The sequence below is a fragment of the Octopus bimaculoides genome, chromosome 16 (assembly GCF_046866305.1).
Source record: "Octopus bimaculoides isolate indiv1 chromosome 16, ASM4686630v1, whole genome shotgun sequence".
Taxonomy (NCBI): Eukaryota; Metazoa; Mollusca; class Cephalopoda; order Octopoda; family Octopodidae; genus Octopus; species Octopus bimaculoides.
In genome coordinates, this window is record NC_142943.1 from 28,688,920 (window position 1) to 28,703,452 (window position 14,533).

General features: G+C 36.1%; 1 protein-coding gene across 3 annotated transcripts in view; it reads left to right on the forward strand.

Annotated features, from left to right (window-relative positions):
- The window catches only part of LOC106878387 (extended synaptotagmin-2), a 66,202-nt gene that overhangs the window by 31,046 nt on the left and 20,623 nt on the right, over nucleotides 1–14,533 (forward strand). For all 3 annotated transcript variants that reach the window (XM_089364289.1, XM_014927579.3, XM_014927580.3), the window contains exons 4-13: nucleotides 545–621; nucleotides 1,528–1,594; nucleotides 2,236–2,325; nucleotides 3,039–3,094; nucleotides 3,541–3,661; nucleotides 5,631–5,730; nucleotides 6,297–6,367; nucleotides 7,774–7,859; nucleotides 10,844–10,892; nucleotides 12,168–12,257. In XM_089364289.1, the coding sequence (XP_089220415.1) occupies nucleotides 545–621; nucleotides 1,528–1,594; nucleotides 2,236–2,325; nucleotides 3,039–3,094; nucleotides 3,541–3,661; nucleotides 5,631–5,730; nucleotides 6,297–6,367; nucleotides 7,774–7,859; nucleotides 10,844–10,892; nucleotides 12,168–12,257 (807 nt within the window). The remainder of the gene's footprint in view (nucleotides 1–544; nucleotides 622–1,527; nucleotides 1,595–2,235; nucleotides 2,326–3,038; nucleotides 3,095–3,540; nucleotides 3,662–5,630; nucleotides 5,731–6,296; nucleotides 6,368–7,773; nucleotides 7,860–10,843; nucleotides 10,893–12,167; nucleotides 12,258–14,533) is intronic.

Here is a 14,533-nt window from a genome sequence, read left to right on the forward strand (position 1 = left end):
ATTAAAAAAATTATTTTTCAACGGAGAAAAAGTTTCAGGCATTTAATTTGGAAATGATTCATCATTTTTTTCCCTTCCAGCTTGATTACATGTGTCAAGGTCATTCTCTAACCCCAGTAATATCTGGTACTAGGTCAGATACAATGAAGGGGGTTCCAGTTGATCTGACTGATGGAGCAGCTGCTTGTTAAATTCACATGCAAGTGGCTGAGCACTCCACAGACACATGCACCCTTAATGTAATTCTCAGGGAGATTCAGCATGACACATATTGTGACAAGGCTGGTCCCCTTTGTATTACAGGTACAACTCATTTTTACCAGCTGAATGGACTGAAGCAACGTGAAATAAAGTGTCTTGCTCAAGGGGACAATGTGCCACTGGGAATTAAACTTGTGACCTTATGATCATGAGCAGAATACCCTAACCACAAGCCATGTGCCTGCACCCCATTAATATCTATTCAGAATGTTGGCCTCTTATCGCTTTGAAGGAAGCCTAGAGTTTCTGTTATTGCTTCAGTTTTCTGTGTTTCTCTTTTCAGCCTCCAAGAGTTGGTGGAGTGAAAGTCTATTCTGAAAGGGTCAAGCGAGACGAGATCTACATGGATATTGAGATTCTGTAAGTATTTTTTTGCCTGTTCAGTTTGAAAACGTAAATTACATGTCTACAATAAGGTCTTCTGGAGTACAAGTGTTGTTTTTATTTAGCCCCAGGCTAGGTAAAGTAGATGTATGATCACAGGTATTCCATATGTGACCATCCAGTCTTTTTAGGTCTTATGTAGGACTACATTATTTAATGTGGTCTATGTCAATATAGGATGTGATTTGAGTGAAATTTGGTTGCTGTTTCTAGCAAGTTGAGTGGCCATATTGAGACTGGCTATATATAGAGGCTTCCTTCATTGAGGTGTAGAGTGTGATGGGATGGTGTTTGGGATGAAGACCTGCTGCTAACCCCAGTTTCTGTTGTTCAGTAACTATGACGAGAAATACTGAATGAACAAACTTTACTCATTCAGAAAAAGGTTTCACCCTAATCAACAACTGTTGCAACTCTTGACCATATCAAGCAGCTTCATTCAGTCATTAGACTGTGGCCATGCTGGGGCACTGCCTTGAAGGGTTTTAGTCAAATGAATCACCCTTCACTGCCTGGTACTTATTGAACGACAATGATCCCTCTAAAAAAAAAAGTGAAAGAAAACCTAGTGGCAATTGTTTGTGCAAAGGGGAGGTAATTCCAAGCAAAAGATTTCTCAAGTTAATTAACAGACTTAGAGAAAGAGCAGTCTGGTCTTTGCAGGTTGATAATAATTAATTGCCAAAGTACAGTGAAATCGGATTTGGAGCCATGGGATTGCAAAGCAAACTGCTTCACTACACATTCATGTTTGTGCATGTATCGTTGAAATAATAGTTTTTGTGATATTGCTTAGGGCTATCATCCATCTGCATAATTCAACAAACTTTCCAGCATCAACATCTTTGTGACTTTTGTTTTTCATTGTTTTTTTGCTTCCAGATATAGCAGTGACGCAGATGTTGCTGTCAGTATCAAAGGTATCACTGCTGGAATTAAAGACCTCCAGGTATTAAAAGTTTCACAAATTCTCTCTCGTTCTCTTTATCTTTCATACACACTCACACACATGCATTCACATGCTCCCTTGGAAAGGCAATGAGCAGCAAGGGAGTGGCTTTGTCAGCAAAAAGAGTTACTCACAGAAACGTCTTTGTTGAGAAGTGCAGAATTAATAGAGATCCATTTGTGGAGGACCAGAAGACCTGGCTACAATCGAGATGGCTTACAGGTCATATAGAAAAAAGATATTTTGGAAGTTTGTAAACATTTCAATAAACGCAGGAGTGGCTGTGTGGTAAGTAGCTTGCTTACCAACCACATGGTTCCGGGTTCATTCCCACTGCGTGGCACCTTGGGCAAGTATCTTCTACTATAGCCTCTGGCCGACCAAAGCCTTGTGAGTGGATTTGGTAGACGGAAACTGAAAGAAGCCCGTCATATATATATGTGTGTGTGTGTATATATATATATATATATATATATATATATATATATATGTATGTATGTGTGTGTATATGTTTGTGTCTGTGTTTGTCCCCCCAACATCGCTTGACAACCGAAGCAAGAACTCGTTACTATCCATTGTTTGTCTTCATTGAGTTACATTTATTGTTTTACATAAAATGCTGCTTTTTTTCTTTTCACTAGATTCGAGGGACCTTACGAGTTGTCTTCAAGCCCCTCATGAATGTCATGCCTCTGTTTGGTGGATTAAATGTCTACTTTCTGAACAACCCGGTAAGCTGAGATTTAAAACTTTGTGTACCATATGCTCATATGTAACTAATTAGCTACTTATATTCAAGAACATGTCTGTGATATATATTGACACTTTAGTAAAAAATATTCACCTGTTCAGTGGTCAGGAGTCTAGTAATTTCAAATTTATTGTTGTTATATTTTAATTTTGTGGCATGCACATATATTTTGTCTGAATTTGAGATGATGAATTATTATTCCACACTGACATATTTAGATTAGTGTCCTCATTATAGCTGTGGTATTCAGTGTTTTGGCTCTTGTACCCTCCAGCCTTCTTCTGGTGCATGCCATAATAGGCGACATTCTTAGAATTCCAAATTATGTGAAGAAAGCAATTGTCTCCAACCATGGCTCCCAGTCTGTTAGTTGTTGTGAACGTCACAGGAGAGCAACTTCTCCTTTTTACAGCAACAGTGCATTCATAACACAGTCACCTTATTGGCACAAGGGATTCTGAGCCATTGGGGTTTTGTCATGTTGTGTCTTGTCAGCCAGAAGCACCTCTGAGCCTAAACAAGCCACTGGCTTTGTTTATAATTTCAGCAAACAAAGCTGTTTGCTGATCAGTGCTGGCATCTGCCAACTGATAAAAAAATTGTTATGGGCACTGTGTACAGCAAGATCTAAAATGATGATTTGCATATTTATTCTGTATTAATAAACAATTTATTTTCTAATCCTATTTTCAGTCTATTGACTTCAACCTGACAAGTTTGGCTAATGCTTTCGATGTCCCTGGTTTCAGGTAATATAGAAATGCTTAATATTTCATATTCATTTTAAAATAGTCTTTAAAAGGTTTTTGTTAGATACTTTTACACTGAAATAGTTCTGCGTTTGTTTTTTTTAATTATTTCTTCTTTAGCATACAGAAACATTTCTGGGCAAAATCTACTGAAATATTATCAAATATTTTTAACAGATTCATTAGATCTGCATAGAATAGATAATTATAAAAAAAATAATTGAAGTTAACTTCTTTTATACTGGCAAACTTTGTAATATTTATAAGTTTTTGATGAAAAAAATATGTAATCATTGGGAACTAATTAAATGATAATTAGTATTTATTCTTGTGTAAGAAGTGAGATATTATAAAGTACCAAGACATGGGCACCGAATGTGAAGAATGTGTGAAAGCTTGAAAGTATTTTGGTAGACTTTAACTTGTTTGATTTATTGTCTTTTCAGTGAAATGTTGCGTAGTATCGTACAAGACCAAATATTTTCAATAATGGTTCTTCCCAACCGTATTTCTGTGCCTCTTGCAGAAAATGTTGATGCCAACAGGTTGAGGTATCCATTACCAAAGGTTATTATTCATTTATGTTTTCATATAATTTTTCAGTTATTTGAATAATTATTCCAGCATTTACATTTTCTGCTTATCCAACCCTTTTGTTACGAACCCACCAGAAATGACCAGAAACCTGGTTCTATGATATAAACTTCCTTTTTAAAGTGGTCTGAAAATTTCTCATTAAAATTTTGTGCTGATTCATGTCCTAAAAATCAGCTTGGTAATGATTAAAATTTTACTATATTCTTCATTATTTTTGAGATTAATTGAAATAAAGAGGCAGATATTTCAGCAAAAATGCAGTTACAAAAGGGTTGATAATAGTTTGCTGTTTAAAATGTAGTCTAGCTGTAAAAAGACTGTTGTTGATTGCTTTATAACAACATACCAACTCTTGATTAAAAGGTTCAGTCGGATCCTTTCAGTTATTCTCTGCCCCAGACAAAGTTCTTCAATTTCTCTGCCCTATTCCACCTAACCGTCATCAGTCACTGTGTAATTTACGTTTTGTTTGTTTAATGTTGAGTTGAAATCCTCTCGTAAGATGGATGCTAAAAATATAATGGATTCAGAAAATGGTGCTCCAATGATACTTTTGGAAAATTTTAGGGACAAAAATAAGGAACTCAGCATTTTTTTTTTTTTTTGTTGGAGAGTTATTAAATTACAAAATTTGCGATTGAAATGTCTTCTCCATTTTTATGTTTTTTAAAAAGCTTTCAATTTCTTGAAACTTTATTAAACTTGGATTTCCCGTAGCCTTTTCGTGATGTTGTTACAAGTATTTAGAGGGAAAGAAAAGTGAACATACAGAATTTTGTCAAATGGAGCGAGGAAAAGCCTTTAAAAGTGTTCCATATGTTGTGGACTTTCTCTAAAATTTAAGTCTTGAGTTGGGGGAGGGAGTGGGTACAGCATTGTTAAATGTAGAATTTGGTTTTGTCTGACTCTTAATTTAGAAAATTGCTGTTTTAAAGAAAGGATTTGAAACACTTGATTACAGAAATGTAGCAAATAAAAAATCAAAATCTCTCATTTATGTCTGAAGTAAATCTTGTTGAATTAGAAAACATTAAAGCTTCATTATTTTTCTAATTACAGTCTGAACTGACTGATGGCAAAGTAATATTTATTGGACATGTCTATGTCGTCCAGCTGATATGTTATAAATGGCAATGGCTATTTTCTTGAAATAGAATGTTGTTATTCAGCTAATCCCATTATTATTATTGGTCTGGCCTTGTACCAAAATTTGAAACTGCTGCTGCTGCTGCTGCTGCTGCTGTTGTTGTTGCAGCAGCAGCAGCAAGCTGGCCAGACCATTGCCACACTAAACAGAATGCTTAGCAGCATTTCTTCAGAGCTTGCCTTTTGTCCCTTTGAGGTCGATCAAATAAATACCAGTGGAGCACTGGGGTCAATATATTTTATACTTGTGTATACTACTGTATTTCATATTTCACAGAATATATACTATTGTATTTTAGACTTCATAGTTATGCAAATTAGGGTAGAAGTGCTATTAACAATTTATTTGATGGTAACAGTAGTTGTGTTAATGTTCTATGTAAACTGTTGCAAGTGAACACTTGTCGGAAAGACATGAGCATGGAGGAGATTCCAAGGGGATGATGTGCTGGGGAGAAAGGAGTAGGTGTTGTGGTTAGTGCAGGACCTGGAGAGACGGGTGGGGTAGGCACCCTGTGGGTTATGAAAAGAGGAGAAACTAGTGGAGTGGAGTAAGCTTGGAACTGATCAAAAGTAAATTCCATATTAAGCTAAGAATTTGTTTAACCATTTTATTGAACAAATATGTTGTAGCAACAGAGGTCTTTGAAGTATTCATAGATTTTTTTTTCTTAAGTTATTGTTAATATTTGTTGTTTAGGGAAAGTGTGAAAGAATTTTCAAAGATTCTCTTTAATCAATGTGAATGCATTTTAAATTTTTATTTTAAGTTATTAATAATTTTACTCAATAGGGTGTTTTGAGAATCCATATGCTTGGAGCTGCAGATCTGAAGAGAGCTGACTTTGGTGTGTTGAAGAAAGGGTCTTCAGATCCTTACTCTGTTCTAAGGAGTGAGTACATCTACATCTAATGTTTACTTGAAAATCTCTCTGATTAAGGATGCTATTTCAGTTTGATTTTAGAATTTTAAGATGTCAGACTCTTAATATATGTTTTTCTTTCTTATTTTGCTTTGAGTAGAATCTTGGCTCTTTGGACACTTGAGCTTGGCTTGCTCTACAGTGGAAGTATTATTCTAGCTTGTATGTTGCATTCCATAAAATTATTTAGTCAAGAGGATAATCCTTCAGCATCTCATTGGTTCTTCAAAATATATATTTTGTTTTCATTATTTTTTTTCAAGAATAAGTCATAATTTGCTATCTTAATAGCCAAACATTTTAATCAAATCAACTGACATTTACCGTTCGTGACTTTTGAAGCATGAAAAACAATTTCAAAAGTTATAAAGTTAAACATTATTGATGTCAAGTTGTTTACCTCTTTTGTAAGCATCTTCTGAGATTTTACCGTATTGTTATCGAAAATGAGCCAAATATCCATCAGATGTAAATAATTCCTCATCTCTTAAAAAAAAGAACTACTTTATTTATATATGTATATTTTTCTTTTCCAGTTGGATCTCAAAAATTCAAAACCAAGACCAAGAACAACACTCTTACTCCAGTTTGGGACGAATCATTTGAGGTAATTTTTCTTTGTCTGCCTGTCTGTCTGTCTATCTGTCTATCTGTCTGTCTGTCTGTCTGTCTCTCTCTCTCATACAGGAAAGCAAGGAAGTCTTAGTTTCTTTCTTTTATGGGTAAACCTGTTGCCTTCTGTTTGATCACAGATCTTGCATTTATCTGATCTCAGAATCGATCTCTTCTTTGATTAACAGTCTGATATTCTTTGAGTGCTGGTTATTAATTTACAGATCTAAATGTCCAGAGTTCAAATTCTTTCATCAGTGAAATGCAGAATCCATGGATCCATGGATAACTCTACCTTCTTATAAAATGGCATTATTTGTACACAGTACCACTGTAAGCAGTGGTGGTGAGTGAGTTAACAGGTTCAAATCAGCCTATGATTGATTCCTTTGACAGTTTTGAGTTCTGCCAGTCTTAGATACATTGCACAGAGATAAAATTTTCAAGTATTTCCCTCATAATCTGTTGCATTGTATGTTGTATATACGCATTTATATACACCTCATGTTTTACAAGCCAACAAGCCAGTTTTTATGCAGTTGCTCAACCTGATAGAAATATCAGCTAAATCCTGCTCAAGCTTCACCTCACACCCTTTTATTTTTTGTTTTGTCTGGAAGAGGAGGAAGGAGCTAATCCCATAACTTTTGCTGGCCCTTCAAGACCAGTGAGGTTGGGTACCACTAACATTCACCTTAATAGTTTGCAAGTTGATGGCTACAGACAAATCATGTGCAGAAAAGGAATTCTGTAGGCCTACTTTCTGGGAAGGGAAGACCAGAAATGATTAGTGCAACCAGAGGACACATGCAAGAGGAGGGGAAATAGAGTGAGTTGGGTATGTCCTAGTAGAGGAGACATGTGACCAGCCGGCTCTGAGGAGCAGAGGCCACTGAAGGACTCATTGGATGATGTGGTTTTAGATCTGAAGAAATGATGGGTTACCATTGTAATTCCTTTTGATTATAAAGCTTACTCAATGAGGGTTGACTTGGTGTTAAATCATGACAAACCTCAGTTCTTGCTGTTTCGTCCAAAGTGACTCTTGACCGAGTGTACGTGTGACAAAACGTGCTCCAGCTTAGGCTGCCCTGCTCAGTGCTTTCTTTCAATGCAGTTTTAAGATGGTAGGGCATGATTGAAGGGAGATTTAGCTAATGTTTCTGGCAGGCTGAGTGCCTATATAGGAGGTCCCTTGTTGGTTCATTGAATTGCCAATTGTTTGGATTGGTTGGAATCGCAGAACAACTGTGAAAATGCTTTTTACTTTTATCTTGCTCTAATCAGGTGAGGAATCATTTCAATAAAATATGCTCACCTCTCCCGTTATAAAGTGGAAACCTTGTGCGAAGGTGAGAAACCCTGATTCTTTTGACTGAAAAATAAATTTCATGTTTTTAGGCTGTCATTGATGAAAAAAGTGGGCAATACATGGACATTAATGTATTTGATGAAGATCCTGGTAACAAAGATGATGAACTTGGAAAGTAAGTGTGGCTGTTTGTTTTTTAACATTTGAAGCTGTCAGCCATTGCATATTTTACATCTCTACATGAGATACTTTCTTTAATTTATGTTCCCATTAATTAGTTAAGATATTAAAATTTGACATTTAATTATCATTTCTAATATCCAGAACTGGAAATAATTTGCCAGGTTTTTCCATTGTTACTGTTTTTCCCCAAATTAGCTCTGATGAAGTCAAACTAATGGTATGCAAATAATTGGCTGAATGAGTCAGAGCTATCCATCGATCCATTGTTCCAGAAATACTATTCCTCAGCCAAATGGAGGACTGGACTGTCCACTTCACCATAAAGGCATTTATTGAATGCAGCACAGTCTGGAATTCTGGGCATGTTGCTAATTTTTTTTTTGCTGATGTAATCTGATCCTCTATATCCCTGCAGGTTCTGATGGCAGCCACAGGTGAAGGAAGCAGGCTTAATCAGAATGATGCAGCTGTTGCTTGTCTCTTCTGCTTTTGTCATTGTACTTCACAACACAGTGTTGCAGGAAGGAGCTGATGAAGTTATTGATGTTGCTGCTGTTGTGATTGTGTGTGTGTTTTTAGGGTACGAGAGAAGAGTGGAGAGGAGACTGAATAGAGAGAAGGAGAGAGAGATGAGATCAAAGAACAGTGGTAAAACTGAGCAAAAGAAGAAGGAAAAGAAGAGAAAGACAGTGAAGAGGGAATGAGAGAGAGTGAGAGGGGGGGGGCGACTTGAAGAAATGATACAGGAGGAAGGAGAGAAAGAACAAGTGATTAATCTGTTGGAAACCTGTAACCAACAATTTTATTGTTAACAAAAAAAAGTGAAATAAATGAGTAAAATGTGTGTGTGTGTTGGGGTGTGTAAATGTGTAGCAACCATTTTTCTCGAATATGTCATGCTGAAAACATAACTGTGAGTTTTAAAGCCCTTCCTTAGTGTTTTAGGCTTAGAGATACTACTTTTCTTTTTGTTTTTTCACCAATGAAAACAATCCAGTAATTTAGGTCACCTGTGAGCTGCTGCTGTTATTATGAAACACCACCTGTCAGTTTTCGTTCTGCCCTCTGCTATTCAGTTTGTTTGAGGACAGGGCTTGTCTATTGAATTTAGATGACACCCCCACAATCTCTTTGTGCTTCCCCATCTCTACAATTTTACAAAGTGTTTTTGTATTTAAGATTTTGTTGTTGCTGTTGTTGGTTAACCCCAGATCAGCTTCAATCAAATTGCCATGATCAAAGGTGTTTCAGCTGTGAACCAGATTATCTTTTTGTATACTTAGTACTACATTGGCTGGTGTATTCTTTCTGTGAAGAAAATAGTCTTGAGAAAATTTGGCTGCTATTTCTAGTAAATCAAGTGGCTATGTAGAGGTTCTCTCATTGTTTGTGTGTAGTAGTAGTGGGAGAATGGTGATGGTCAGGGAATTTGTCCAACTTGTTAGTTGAAACCCTTTGTGTATGATAAGTTTAACAGTAAGGATGTTGCACACCAGCCATCACAAGCATGCTCTCTCTCTCTCCTCCCTCTCTCTCCCCCTCTCCCTCCTCTCTCGTCTGTCCTATTAATCTGGGCCAGAATATACGAATGTAATGAAAAGAGAACAAGATATGACTGATGGAATGTGGTCAGAAGTACAACTAAATCCAATTATTATTATTACTACAGCATGTACAATTAAGTAACATTGTATAAGTTGAGTCACCATTGAGTCACCTTGTTGGTTGTCCACTTTCTGTTGAACAGAACCAGGACTGTTCAGCTGCTTGTTCCTAACCGTTATATGAAGTGCGGGGAGGGGGGTGATTTAGAGGAAAAGGACTGTAGTACATGAAGGCTGTACACAATGCATAATTGAATAGATAGGGTGTTTGTTTTGTTGGTCAGCCAAGTCTTCCATTGCAAATCGATCCTGACAACTGAGTTTGGTTTATAGTGACAAACTCAACCCAGCCATTTCCATCTCCTTGCTTCAATAGTTTCTCTTATTTGTTTCACTTTAGTCTTGGTGTGTGGTTGGTTATTTGAGATCATATTTGGTCAGTAGACCTTCAGGCACAAAATCTAAATAATTTTATTTACTCTTAACCCTTTTCTTACCATATTTCTGTTGAGATGCTCTGTGTTTCTTTCAATTAATTCTAAATATAACAAAGAATTTAGTAAAATAACTTAGTTATCATTAAGCTAGTTTTAGGAACATAAAATGTGACTCAATTTGGTGGAAGATTTTAATTCAAATCTTATGAAAACAAGACATTTGTACTACAGAGCCAGAGGTGATTTCAGGCAGTTTGGTATCAAAAGAGTTAAGAATTGTTTCTCTATTATATATTTTAACCCTTTTGTTACCATCTTTCTGTTGAGATGCTCTGTGTTGCTTTCAATTAATTTTAAATATAACAAAGAATTTAGTAAATAACTTAGTTATCATTAAGCTAGTGTTTTGTGTGAGGGTAAATTCTAAGATGTGAGTTATAGTAGATGAGTGGAGGAAAAGAAGTAGGTTTGTCAAATGCAGGTGATATTCAGATAAATTTGTGCAGAGGAGCACAGGCTATGGTAGAATAAGTAGAGAGAAAACAAGAAATTTGTGAGTGGAAAGTTGAAGCTTGTTGGCGAGGCAACTTGCCAATCAGCTCAATAGCTTTCATTTGGATGTGCTCTAAGATGTTTATGTTTAAATGTCAGAACTCCATACCAATATTACTTTAACATTAATCTTACTTGAGAGCTTTGTAGCAGGGTCTGCAGTTGATCAGGTTCTGAAGTATTTAGTAGCTCTACAGAGGAATCCTAGGCTTTGGCAGTATTACATGTGTGGGTCTACCAAAAGAATTCATCACAGATTGTAGTGTGTTGTTTAGTGTATTGTTTCTGTGAAGAGATAGTATGTTACAGCAATGTTTAACAAATGTGTTCATGTATCTTTTATTCTCGTCATTAAACAATCTTTAAACCTTTCTCCTCTTTAGTGTCAGTCTGGATATAGAACCAGTTTCCAAGAAAGGTGTAATGGATGCTGTAAGTAAATTTAATTTTTATTTTATTGTAATTGTTTTGGATATTTTAAATTTTTTTCCAGAAAGAAATATATTTTTATTAAATTTTGAAATCAGTACTTTTTAGAATTGTAAAATTCATCATCATCATCATCATTGTTTAACGTCCGCTTTCCATGCTGGCATGGGTTGGACGGTTTGACTGAGGACTGGCGAGCCAGAAGGCTGCACCAGGCTCCAATCTGATCTGGCAATGTTTCTACAGCTGGATACCCTGCCTAATGCCAACCACTCTGAAAGTGTTGTGGGTGCTTTTTACGTGCCACTGGCACAAGGGCCAGTGAGGCAGTACTGGCATCAACCACGCTTGAATGATGCTTTTTACGTGCCACTGGCACAGGAGCTAGTCAGGTGTCACTGGCAATGACCACGTTCGAATGGTGCTTTTTACATGCCACCGGCACAAGAGCCAGTCAGGTGGCACTGGTAACAACCACACTCGAATAGTGCTTTTTACATGCCACCGGTACGGGACCAGTGAGGCAGCATTGGCATCGACCACACTCGAATGGTGCTTCGGTGCTGATAATCATAATATTAGCATAACAAATTTGTATATTAATTTTTCAGTTATTCTTGGAAAGAATATTTACAATCTTTCATATGAATGCAGAATTGCCTTATCAATTAAGGGCTTCTTTTATAGTTGATTCATTAGGAAGAAGTCATTGGGGAAACCCTAACTGCATCTCCTCTTGTTCTCTTTCTAATTATTATCTATAACTCTTTCAATCTGATACTATCCCTCTCACTTGCCTGCCTGGGTATCTTTGGGCAGACTTTATATAATTTACATTTTATATGCAGAGGCATTTGTTCTCTGAACTTTTCCTACCTTTTTTATTATTATTATTATTATTTTTTACTCAAGCCATCAATGACGATCAGGCACTAATTAAACTTCTTTGCTAGCAAAATCTGGTGGGTCATCTAGTTAGCTGAATGTGCAGGAGCATATCTTGATTTCTGTGGTGTTTCAGTGACTGAGAGTACAAAACTGCCCCCTAAACTGAATGCCAGTCTATTGCAGAGTTCACCACCCCCATCCTGCCAACTGCTACTGGTACTCCTTTTCAGCTGAGTGGGTGCAACATGAAATGAAATTCCTGGCTCCAAAACCTAATCTGCTGCTTTTCTGTATTTTTTTGATGGCCCTCAAGTTAAAAAAATATTAAGGTAAAACTGAAATTATTAAATTGTATTGTTTATATGTTTGTTATCTTTGTTTTTCTTCTAGTGGCTCCCTCTCCGAGATATTGAGAGTGGAATGGTCCATGTGAAATTAGTATGGTTGAACCTTTGCAATAATCCTACAGAGATTGACAGGGTAAGTCCCCCAGCTTCAACTTTGTATAATTTGCATTTAGAAATGTTCTTATTTTTATAATTACTCTTGTACATATATAACTTATATAATTACACATTCTTACTGTCTTGAGATGCTGTAGCATGAGATCTTATTTATAAGGTATTTATTTCAGCAAATATCTTTCTTTAAATGGTAAGATTGGGAGTGGAGGGGTAGGCTAATTTTCAGTCATTGTCATATTTTCAGAATGTCTTTGCCAGATATTAACAGCTTTAAATCTTAAACAGTAATTTTATTTTACCTAATTAAATATGTAAACTGATATACAATTTATTTCTGCATGTATCTATAGTTGGGAGTTATTTCTTAAAACTGTAGAGACTGCATCTGTAACTTTTTTGTTTTTCACTCTGTATATTTGCAATCATTAAACTTTTCCTTAAATTGAAATGCTTTGTTTTTTCTTTTATTTCTTATAGATTTGACCATTTTTTATTCCATTATTTGTCTGATCCTGCTTTTTTTTTTTTTTCTTCCTTATCTTTAAATGTCACATCTAAAAGACATCTTATTTCATCTTTATTTTTCTGCAACTGCAGATTCTAAATTATCTTTCTCTTGACGAGGTGTTACAATTCATATTAGTGATATTCTATAGATTGTAGTATTTATTACCTCTGAAGAGAGCTGACATAATTTCATGTCTCCGTCCTCCAGACTCGATGCCTCTCTTTCAAGAAGTGTGTTGATTCATAACAATGTTTTCTCTGTCAGAGCATTCTGATGGTAGTTTTTTTTGTTTTTCTTCTTTTCTATAATTGGAGTGAGAGGATTTCAGAAAATCAACATAATTCTGATGTATTTATGTATCCCATTGGTGATAATTTGTAGCTGTAGGATTAATGGGTTGTGCTGTGCCTCGAGCTATAATATTAGATACGTAATCAAGTCCTCTGTTAGAAAACTTTGGGATTGCAGGTCAAAGAAGCAACTAAAAGGTTTGAAGACATGAAAGGCATCTGGCTACGAAACGCTGCTTTTAAAAGGTAACTGAGACTGTTGTAGAGCCTGCAAGGTTAACCCCCCCCCCACACACACCCAGTACACTCTGTAAAGTAGTTGGAATTCGGAAGGGCATCCAGCTATAGAAACCATGCCAAAATGGACAATTGGAGCTGGTTGCAGCTCTCCAGCTTGCCAGTTCCTGTCAGATTGTCCAACCCATGCCAACATGGAAAATGGACATTAAATGATGATTATATATATATATCATCATCATCATCATCATTGTTTAACATCCGTTTTCCATGCTGGCATGAGTTGGATGGTTTGGCAGGAGCTGGCCAGCCAGAGAACTGTCCAGACTCAAATTGTCTGTTGTGGCATAGTTTCTTCAGCTGAATGCCCTTCCTAATGCCAACCACTTTAGGGAGTGTGCTAGGTACTCTTTATGTGGCACCAGCACCTGTAAAGGACAAGCCTGTATGGATGGAAGGCTGCGATTTTACTTGGCTTGACATGTCTTCTCAAGTACAGCAAACACATACACACTGATTTTTTTTTTTTTTAGTTATATCTAAAAATACCAGACAGCAACTGAGTAAAGGATTTAGCAGATGAAGTTGACTCAAAGATTTACTCTTCGAAGATTGACTTTTGAAGCTGTCCAAATATATATTCCCATGAATATGTAATTTGTGTAAGTCTTGTGTAGTTTCATAAATAAATAAGGCCCACTTAAACTCTTTTTGCCACTCACAAGTTTTATCATAGGGAGGCAAATCACCTTCAGTTTGTATTTAGGTGGTGCTCCAGTCTGGTCTTGGAATTTTCTCTACCATTACCTTCATTTCTCACATTGCCTAAGCTAAAATTCTTTACTAAGAATTTACGTGATCACAACAACACTTTTACTATTTTCCTCATTCTCAGATGCAAAACCAAAGTGCCAAACATTTTTTTTTCTCTCGTTGTGGCTATCAAACTCTTCTTTGAATTCTCCTGATGAAGAACTAAAGAGCAAGTCTTAGGAGGATGCAATACCCCACTGACCCCCATGTATACAAACACACTAGATTACCTAAAAATTGCTTTGCTTGAGAATTGCAGAAAAAAGGGATTTATATCTTTACTTGGATTTGTAGAGACATAACTGCTGAAATATCAATTTATAAAGATTTTTCATATAGAATAGTAATTAATCTTTTTTGGCATGGGTTACGAATAAGGAACCGTTTCATTGCTGTCATAAAATATGTTTGAAATTTATATAATTTTTTTAATCTTAAATTATT